This window comes from Macrotis lagotis, chromosome 3, assembly GCF_037893015.1.
Source record: "Macrotis lagotis isolate mMagLag1 chromosome 3, bilby.v1.9.chrom.fasta, whole genome shotgun sequence".
NCBI lineage: Eukaryota > Metazoa > Chordata > Mammalia > Peramelemorphia > Peramelidae > Macrotis > Macrotis lagotis.
In genome coordinates, this window is record NC_133660.1 from 243,200,354 (window position 1) to 243,211,237 (window position 10,884).

Consider the following 10,884-nt stretch of genomic DNA (forward strand, 5'->3'; position numbering starts at 1 on the left):
AAAAAAATTCACTAAAAACCAATACTTTTAAAAATAAAAGTGGTCAAATGAAAGGTAATTTAAGAAAAAAATTCCTTAAAAATTAGAATTGAACAAGTGGAAACTAATGACTCTCAAATCTTTTGACGCAAAATTAAAATATTGAAAAAATAGTGGAAATTGTAAAATACTTCATTGATCCAGGAGAGATAATTTAAGAATTATTGGACTGACTGAAAGCAATGATCCGGAAAAGGGCATGTATAACATCTTTCAAGAAGTCTTCAAGGAAAACTGCCCTGATATTCTAGAATCGAATCAGAGGCTAAAATAGTCACTAAATGAACCCTTCGATTACTTTTTGAAAGACGTCCACAAAGACAACTCTCAGTAATACTGTAACCAAATTCCAGAGTTATCAGGTCATGGAGAAAATACTGCTGGAAGTCAAAATGAAACAATTCAAAGATGGTGGAGTAAAGACAGGAAATCCTGGTAACTTTCTCCCTCAGACCACTCCAAATACTTTAAATAGTGACTTTAACTAAATTCTAGAGTGAGGAAACCCATAGAAAGACTGAGTGAAACAATTTTCCAGACCAAGACAATTTTCAAGATCCATGGGAAAGGTCTGTTACACTGGGGTTAGAAAGGGCTATAACACAGCAAAACAGCACCAGCCATACAGTAACAGCCTGTGGGATGCCTTAGTCAGGGGGGAGGGGGTCTATGCCTGTGGCAGCAATTTCCAGGCTTCTCAGTTCAGGGATTGCCAAGGACAGCTTGGAAGGTCAGCAGGAAAACTCTGTTGTAGCAGAGTGAGAGTAGAACCCAGCCCAGCACAGGCTTTAATGCAGACCTGACCCCAGGAACAATCCTGGGGAGCCATCCGACAGCTGCTTCCAAAGTGCTGTGCCCACAAATGGTAAGAGGGTCGAAAGAGATTGCAGAGGTGTCTTTGTTATCTCTGAGGACAGACTCTGTCATTTTGCCCATACCTACAATCTGGGCCCCAGTGTCAGGAAAAAGCCCTTTATTGCTATTGTGGAGCAGGGACCCTCCTCACAGCTCCAGGGCAGAGGGGAGTGCTTGTGGTCATCCACAGGCCAAAGCACAGGCAGGAGAGCAGTCAGAGTCTCTCATAAGACCTTGAAGGAATTGAGGTCCCCAGGGGTATGTCTTTAAAAACAGCTGCAAAAGCCCTCCACCTGAAAACAGGACCCCACCTTAACAAAGAATTAAAATCAAATTATATACTGGTGAAATGAACAAACAACAAAAGAACAAATTAGGCCATAGACTATTACTTTGGTTATATGGAGGATCAAAATACACACTCAGAAAACAAAGTCAAAGCTTCTATATCCAAAGCCTTCAAGAAAAATGAATTGGCCTAAGGCTATGGAAGAAAAAAAGATTCTGAAAATCAAGTAAAGGGGGTAGTAGAAAAATTGGGAAGAGAAATGAGAGCAATGTGGGAAAATCATGAAAACTAAATCTGCATCTTGATATAGGAGAGAGAAAAATACTGATGAAAATAACATACTAAGTTAGTTTGGATCAAATGGAAAAAAGCACCAGAAAGCCAGTGAGGAAAAGAATGCCTTAAAAAGCAGATTTGGCTAGATGGAAAAGGAGATAGAAAAACTTTCTGAAGAAAATAATTCCTTCAAATATAGAATGGAGCTAAGTCATTTCTAATGACTGAGAAATCAAGAAACGATAAAACAAAGCCAAGAGAATGAAAAATTAGAAGAATTATGTGAATTATATCATTAGGAAAAACAACTGACCTAGAAAACAGATCCAGAAGAGATAATATAAAAAATTTTGGGCTACCTGAAAGTCATGACCTGCAGTTAATTTTTCAAGAAATAATCCAGGAAAATTGCCCTAATAACCTAGAAGAGAGTAAAATAGAAATTGAGGAAATCCATCTAAAACCTCTTGAGAGAGATCCCAAAATGAAAATTTTTAGGAATATTATAGTCAAATTCCAGAACTCCCAAATCAAGGAGAAAATATTACAAGCAGGGAGCAGAGCCAAGATGGTGGAGTTGGAGGCAAGAATTTCCAAATGTTCTTCTCTAGACTACTCTAAATGCCTTAAAATTATGGCTAACCAACTTCTAGAGTGACAGAATCCAAAGAAAGACTGAGTGAAACAGTTTTCTGCAACTTGGAATATCCATGGGAAAGATCTTTTCCACTGGGGTTGGAAAGGGCTGCAGCACCACTGAGACTACTGTGCCAGTGCAAACCAACTCCTTCCATCCCAGAACAGTCCATGGGGTACCTGGGTCCCAGGGGGTGCTTGGGCCTATGGCAGTGGGACAGTTTCCAAATTTCTTAGCCCAGGGATTGCCAAGGACAACTTGAGTGGGAAAATTGTCAGACTGAGCATGGAGCTCAGGCCAGCAAAGGCTTCAGTGCAGGCTTCAGTGCAGCCCAGCCCTAGGAACCGGAAGCAGGCCTGTGGCTTCACCCAACAGCTGCTTCCAGAGCACTCAGTCTACGGACAGATGGTAAGGGGATCAGGGGTCTTTCCGCTATTCCTGAGGCAGGACTTGGTACCTTTGCCCAGACTCAGATCCAGGTTGCAGCCTGGGGCTCCATACTGCCATAGCAGAGCAAAGATTCTCCTTACAACTCCAGGGCAGAGGGGAGTGGTTTTGGTCATCCATAGACCAGAGCACAGGCAGGAGAACAATCAAAGTCTCACATAAGACCTTGAAGGAATTGAGGTCCCTTGAGAGGGGGTTGAGCCAAAGAAACTTAAAAGCTTTGGAAAGTGTGTGCTCCACCCTGGAAGCGGAGTCCCAACTTAACAAAGAGTTAAAGTCAAGTTATAGGCTGGAGAAACAAGCCAACAATAGAATATAACGAGTCTGATCATTGACAATTACTTTAGTCCCATGGAGGATCAAAATACACACTCAGAAGATGACAGTCAAAGTTTCTATATTGAAAATGAATTAGTCTCAGGCTATGGAAGAGCCCAAAAAAGATTTTGAAAAGCAAGTAAGTGAAAATTGAGAAAAGAGCAATGTAGGAAAATCACAGCTTGGTGAAAGAGATACAAAAAATAACATTGAAAAAATAATATCTTAAAAACCAGTTTAGGTCAAATGGAAAAAAACAGTCCAAGAGGTCAGTGAGGAGAAGAATGCCTTAAACAACAGAATTGGCCAGATGGAAAAGGAGATAACAAACCACTCTGAAGAAAATAATCTATTCAAATGCAGGAAGGAATTAAGGGAAGCTGATGACTTTGTGAGAAACCAAGAAACAATAAAAATGCAAAACTAGAAGTAAATGTGAAATATCTCTTTGAAAAAACAACTCAACTGGAGAACAGATCCAGGAGAGATAATTTAAGAATTATTGGGCCAGGGCCAGGTAGTACAGTGGGTAGGGCACTGGTCCTGGAGTCAGGAGTACCTGAGTTCAGATTTGACCTCAGACAATAATTGCCTAGTTGTGTGACCTTGGGCAAGTCACTTACCCCCATTGCCTTAAATAAATAATTTTTTTTAAAAAAGAATTATTGGGGGCAGCTAGGTGGTGCAGTGGATAGAGCACTGACCCTGGAGTCAGGAGGACCTGAGTTCAAATCCAGTCTCAGACACTTAATAATTGCCTAGCTGTGTGAACTTGGGCAAGTCATTTAACCCCACTGCCTTGCTTTTTTGCAAGGCAAAAAAAAAACCCTTAAAAAAAAAGAATTATTGGACCACCTGAAAGTCATGACCAGGAAAAGAACCTAACTTAATTTTTCAAGAAATAATCCAGGAAAATTTCCCTGATATCCTAGAAGCAGAAGGTAAGAATAGTAATTGGGGGAATCTACTGATTACCTTCTGAGAGAGATCCCAAAAGAAATAAAAGCTTCCAAGAATAATATAACCAAATTTCAGAACTCCCAAATCAAAGAGAAAATATTACATGCAGCCAGAAACAAACTAAATTATCGTGGGGCTACAGTGAAAAATTCACAGGATTTAGCAACATGTACATTAAGGCCTTATAAGGCTTGGGATATAATAGTCCAGAAAGCAAATGAGCTTGGATTACACCCAAAAATCAACTATCAAGCAAAATTGAAAATTTTCTTTCAGGAAAAAGTTGGACATTCAATGAGATAAGGAACTTTAAAACTTTTCTATTGAAGTGATGACAGAAAATTTGATTTTCAAGTATAAAACTCAGGTGAAATATAGAGAAGGGGGAGAATGGGAAGGGCAAATTATGAGGAATTTAATGATGTTGAAGTGCTTATATTCCTGCATGGGAAGATGATACTCATGAACCTTCTCATTTATTAGAGCAATTTGAAGGAGCATATATAGACAAGGCACAGGAGGGAGCTGAAAATGAAGGTTTAATATTTTATTAAGATGGAGTTAATGGGAGAGAAAGGATTGTACTGGGAGAAAGGGAAAGGAGAGATAAAATGGACTAAGATTTCACACAAAAGAGGCAAGAAAAAGCTTTTGCAGTGGAATGGAAGGGAGGAAAGGTCAGGGGGAATAAGTGAGCTTTCATTCTCATTGGGAGGAAATAACATAAAAACTCAATAGGGTATAGAAATTTATTTTACCCCAAAGAAAAATAGGGGAAAGGGATGGTAGAAAGGGACAGGGGGAGGGGATGGGGGTGTGTAGGTGATAGAAGAGAGAAGATCATGGGAGAGGGTAGTCAGATACCACACACTTTTGAGAAGGGACAGGGTTAAGGGAGAGAAAGAATAAAATAAATGGGGGTGGGGAGGAATAGGACAGATGGGAATAGACTTCACAATAGCAGTTGTGGGAAGAAAAATACTGAAGCAACTTCTCTTATCGACTTATGATAAAGAATGTGATCCATACCAGAAATAGAGCTGATGGTATCAGAACACAGACTGAAGTACACTTTTTCCCTCTCATTTTATTTTTCTTGACGTCTCTCTGTCTTTGGGGGAGGGGGGAGAATTATATTTACTTTTACAACAAGTCTTATAGTAATATGAAAATAAATTAAAAATTTCTCAAAAATTTAAATTATTTTAAAAACAATTTTAAAAATATTGCAAGCTGCAAGAAAGAAACAATTCAGATATTGTAGAACTACATTCAGAATAACACAGGATTTAGCGTCATCTACATTAAGGGCTCAGTTTGGAATATGGTATTTTGAAAGGCAAAAGGAGCTTGGATTACAACCAAGAATCAATTACCTATCCTTTTTCAGGGGAAAAGATGGATATTCAGTGAATAGGGGATTTTCAAACTTTCCTGATAGACCATCCAGAGCTGAACACAAAGTTTGATCTTCAAGTACAGGACTCAGGTGAAACATGGAGAGGGTAGATGGGAAGGGCCAGTGATGAGGATTTAATGACATTGAACTGCTTGTATTCCTGTATGGAAAGATGATACTTGTAACCCATATGAACCTTCTCATTTATTAGGGGTGTTAGAAGGAGCATATAAAAATCTAGCTTCCCTTAAAGGAAAATAGGAGAGGAAAGGGATGGGAGAAAGGGACAGGGGGAGGAGAGGGGTGTGTGTAGGTGATATCAGAGATCATGGGAGAGGGTAATTAGCTACAACAAACCTTTGAGAGAAAGGAGAGAGTAAAATAATTGGGGGAAATAGAATGGAGGAAAATAACAGCTGACATTAGCAATTGTAAAAGACATATGGAAGCAGTTAATCTAATGGACTTATGATAAAGAATGTTCTCCATCCCAAAGACAGAGCTGATGGTATCTGAATTCAGACTGAAGCACACTTTTTTTCTCTCACTTTATTTTTCTTGAGATTTCTCTTTCTTTGGGGGTGGGGATTATGTTTACTTTTATAACATGACTTTTATAGTAATGTGGAAAAAAAATAAAGCTCACTAAAAACAAACAATTCAAATACCAAGGAGCAACCATTAGGATTACACATTTGGCAGTGTCAACATTAAATGATCAGAGGGCTTGGAATATGATATTCAGGAAGGCAACAGAGCATGGATTTCAATCAAGAATGAACTGCTCATCAAAACTGAGCATACTCTTTTAGGGGAAAAATGGACATTCAATGAAATAGGTGACTTTCAACTATTCCTGATGAAAAACCAGAGCTGAACAGGAAATTTGATCTTCAAATATAAGATTCAAGATTCCTTTCTCAAAAAACTAAATGGGGAAAAAAGTTGTTACTCAATAAGATTAAACGTGTTATATCCCTTCTTGGGAAGATAATAACTCTTGAGAACTGTACATTAGGAGGAGTATACTTAGAGGATATGGGCATAATTTGAGTTTGTTCTGATGAAAAAAATTTAGGGCATAAAAAAGGATTGTACAGGGAAAAGAAAATAGGGGAAGCAGACTAGGGTAAATTGTATCATATGAAGAGGCCTGTTAGAGTAGAAGAAAAGAAGGGAGGAGATGAGATTTCTTGAATCTTATTTTCATCAGATTTGACTTAGAAAGGGAATAGTGCATATATTCAACACTCAGTTGGGTTTAGAATTTTATCTACCCTCACAGGGAATTGAGAGAGGAAAGATGCAAAAGGAAAGAAGAGGCTGATAGAAGGGAGGATAGAAGTAGAAGGGGAGAGAAAAGGAGAGCGACTGGTAAAAGGGAGGGCTGATTGAGGCAGGTAGTGATCAAAACACTGAGGGAGGAGGGAAAGGGGAAAGGAAAAAACTCACAAATGGTAGGGTGGAAAATTGGATGGAGGGTAAGACAGTATTCAAGACTATGAATATGAATGGGATGAAGTCTACAAGAAACACATTTGAAGAACAGAGATTCAAAATGAAGGTAAAAGGCAGGGGCAGAATATATTTTGCCTCAGCTGAAATTAAATAAGCAGGGGTAGCAAAAGCAAAAATAGATCTAATTAAAGGGGATAAGGAAGGAAACTATATCTTCCTAAAACATTGAAATAATATCAATATTACACACACACACACACACACACACACACACACACACACACACACACCCCAAGTGGTATAGCATCCAGATTCTTAGAGAAGAGGTTTAAAGGAGCTATACAAAGAGAGCAAAATTATGCTAGTAGGGGAGCTCGACCTCCCTCTTTGAGAATTACATAAATTTAATCACAAAATAAGTTAAAGAGATGAATAGAATTTTAGAAAAGTTAAATATGATAAGACATCTGGAGAAAATTGAGTGGGGATAGAGAGGAATATACATTTTACGCAGTGGCACATGGCACCTAAACAAAAATTGACCATGTACTAGGGTGTAAACAAACTTCACAATCAAGTGCTGAAAGGCAGAAATATTAATGCATCATTTTCTGATCAAAATGCAGTGGAAAGATAAGCTAAAATTTATTTGAGAACTAAGTAAGTTTAAAGAATGAGTAGATCAAACAACAAATCATAGAAATAATTTCACTGTAGACAATACCCTCATAACGTGTGTGTGTGTGTGTGTATAATGCATATGTATTTGCCTGGTCAAACAAAATGAATTACGATGTTGGTCATATCCAAAAAAAAAAAAATCAATCAACCTCTTTGTCTTGAGGTAGCTAGCAATTTCATTATGAGCTGCTTGGGCTACGAGATTTTCCCCCAATCAATCTAAAGGTAATTTCTTCCATACTTAAGTGTCCACTCTTAGTTCCCTTTGCCAACTTCGTTTGGAAAAGTGGCCCACTATGATTTTTTTCCTTCTCTTAAAATAATTATCTTATTTTTATGTCTTTTGTTTTTCTAATCACCTTTCCTTCCAAATTACTCATTTCTTCCCCTCTAAGAGGTCTAACCTTTTTAGGTGGGATTTTGAAAAGAGAGATTTCCTAGTCTGGGACTTTTTCTAGATCTTTGTGGAAAAGAGCTGAACTGGTGCTTCCTTCTCCTATTCTCCCATCTTGGTTGGTCTGCAAATGATTAAATTCAAAGAAACATTTACTGAGACTCTACTATAAATCAAGATATCATACCTTAAATACAAAGACAAAAAATATATATATTTCAAGTTGTATCTAGATATTTCAGTGTAGTCAGCCAGAAAGAGAAAGGAAAAGAGGGAGGATACTTAGTATTAGGAGATAAAAAACAAAAATCCGTATTTGTTCAAATGGTATTCTATTTTTAATATGAAGTCCACCCCATTTTATAATTTTCTGTGCTACTAAGTTGACGACGGGAGGATAGAAATCCTATTTGTACTAATAAGGGTATGATTGTTGGCATTGTTTCTGTTATTTAAAAAGTAAAGCTTTTTCTTTTGGTTCTCTTCTGATTAAAATAATAGTCACAGGAAAAACTAATAGTCAAAACATTGTTTTATTCAGACGTTTAACATAGATGTGCGACAGTTACACTGGGCAGAATATATCGAAAACTACTGCATGGGAACTAAGAAATATGTATTGAATGAGGAAATGTCAGGTCTCCCTGCAGCGCGGAAACACTTGAACAAGTAAGGTTTGCATGTAATTGATATATTATCCTGTATATGTTTCTTTGTATAATCTCCTACAAAGCTGTAAAGACCTTCAAATTTTATGTGAACCTTTTGTCTTGAACTGAATGCAGTCTGTGTGTATCCAAAATGAAAATTTTAAATACCCAGAAGAAACTAGGTCTTATAATTCCACTGGAATTTTATGGATTTGTTAGATGACCTGTAATTTAAGGAAAAAAATGCCAATTTTCCACAATTGTAAGATGCATTTTGGTGAATTATTATAAAAATTGTAATTTGTCCCTTCTGCAGTATTAATGATTAAACAAGTGTATTAAAGCTATATTCAGTGGATCAATCCTCATTGATTTCAGTGTATTCTCCTTTGGTCCAAATCGTATCCCAGTCATACATTCTTACCTTATATAACTTACTCATGACTTTCTATAAATACTACATAGGGTCTGGTCAAACATCTTAGGGACCATTTTCCTAGGTCTCTTACACTTGTAAGGATACCAAGAAATGCAGACTGTTCAATTATAGAAAAAACATTACAGACAAGAAGATATATCAAAAAATGAATTTAATTTTTATATAACAACAACATTCCAAAAATATTTCATTTCAAATGATGAAGTTTATTATGTATATTTCCCATACCTAGCTGTGTGGCCTTGGGCAAGCCACTTTACCCCTTTTGCCTTGCCAAAAAAAAAATGTATATTTCCCAGTATATGTGTTAGCAAATCATAAATTTTAGAAGTTTTCATGAGTTGACAAGAAATATTTTTTCTTGCCTTTGGGAAGTATTAACAGTTAGCTAGATAGAAGAAATGGATATTGAGTTTGTGAAAGAAATCCAAAACCAAAGTATGGAAATGAAAAGAATCTTTTTTAACAATTTTTGAATTAAGTTGAGCTAATTTCATCCATTAAAAGGTAGTAGAAGAAATTTCGGGGTGAGGGGACTGCTAATCTATACTAATTCTGATCAAAAAGAATGACCTGTATGGTAAAATAGAATTGATAGGAGTCACAGGAGAAAGTCACTGTTTATTTTGACTTCTTAATATTCTGGGTCAGTTATGTATCTTGTACACAGTTTAGAAGCAAAGAAGACTTGCTCTTTTGAGTTCCTTTAAAGGAAATTCTGCTTGATGTGGGATAGGATATTTTCAGTAACAAAATTTTGACAATCATTTGTTTCCAGGGAGGAATAAGGAAAATTGGGGAATGTAACTAAAAAGAACAGTATCACAGGACATTTCCTTCAAAAAGAACATCAATGGACTCCATAGAAGTGACAAGAATAGTGTCAGGCAGGAAAGCCCAAAGGGGGAATGTAGTTTTTCAAATATTAAATAGGATAAAAACAAGTTAGGGGCAGAAAAAAAGATGAAATAAGCTGATTTCTTGGAGCAGCTAGGATACTATTAACATGTACTTTCATAAGACATGTGATCAAGTGCTCTTTTTTTCCTTTCATCTCTAACAGAATTTTGACTTGATTTATCAATTGATAAATACTGGTTCCAGTTATCCATCATGTTTGAATCTTGTAAGAACCTGGCTTTAATTTTTTTTTTTTTTGTTCTGTCTTCTAGGTTGAGGAACATACGTTATGGTTTCAATACTATCCTTGTGATTCTTATTTGGCGTATTTTTATTGCAAGATCACAAATGGCAAGAAACATCTGGTACTTTGTGGTTAGTTTGTGTTATAAGTTTCTGTCCTACTTTAGAGCATCCAGCACTATGAGATACTGAAGAAAAGAATTTAGCATTAGGACATCTATGCATATGGTGGTCTTAACTGCACAAAATCTGCAAAATATACTTAAGTTATCTCACTTTTTGTCAAGACATTAAACCATCTTAGATCAGGAGTGTGGAATAAGTGACAGTACATTTTATGTAACATTTAAATGTGTTTACTCACAGAAACCTAGAAAATAAACAGTTGGATGTCAGCTCAAACCAATATTAGCCAATTCTATGATAACCACAATCAATCAAGGCTTCATATTTTTATATCCTAGAGGGTGTTTTGGTGATGGGGGAACAAGGAGGGAGGAAAGTGGGGAAAAAATTAGGACCACTGACCAATATAACTGTGCAACCCTGGAAACACATCAATTGAAATCTATGCCTTAACATAGTGAATTTCTCATTATAATTTTCACCAGAATGGGAACATTCATTTGGACATAAAGATTGGCTTATTTGTTCAAACTAAATCTTTTATTTTTTTCCATGGGTATGTTTTAGTCTTATATGAAATCTTGTCTAAACTATGGCACACTTTTATTCTTTAAGTTATTGAAAATTCTCAGACGTGAATGTGATGGTGTCTTTTTTTTTACATATTTTTTCAATTGTTAGGGATTTGATTCAATTTTCTTAATCTTATTATTGAAAGGCAATTTAGCCATATGTTCCACTTGACCTACAGAATTTGATGGTTTTCAGAATTC

At 36.5% G+C, this 10,884-nt stretch overlaps 1 protein-coding gene across 2 annotated transcripts in view; it reads left to right on the top strand.

The window, feature by feature from the left end:
* FAR1 (fatty acyl-CoA reductase 1) overlaps window positions 1–10,387 on the top strand; it is a 117,690-nt gene extending 107,303 nt beyond the window's left edge. For both annotated transcript variants that reach the window (XM_074230352.1, XM_074230351.1), the window contains exons 11-12: window positions 8,295–8,422; window positions 10,015–10,387. In XM_074230352.1, coding sequence (XP_074086453.1) covers window positions 8,295–8,422; window positions 10,015–10,177 — 291 coding nt within the window. In that variant the 3' untranslated portion in view covers window positions 10,178–10,387. The remainder of the gene's footprint in view (window positions 1–8,294; window positions 8,423–10,014) is intronic.
* Window positions 10,388–10,884: the final 497 nt, after the last annotated feature.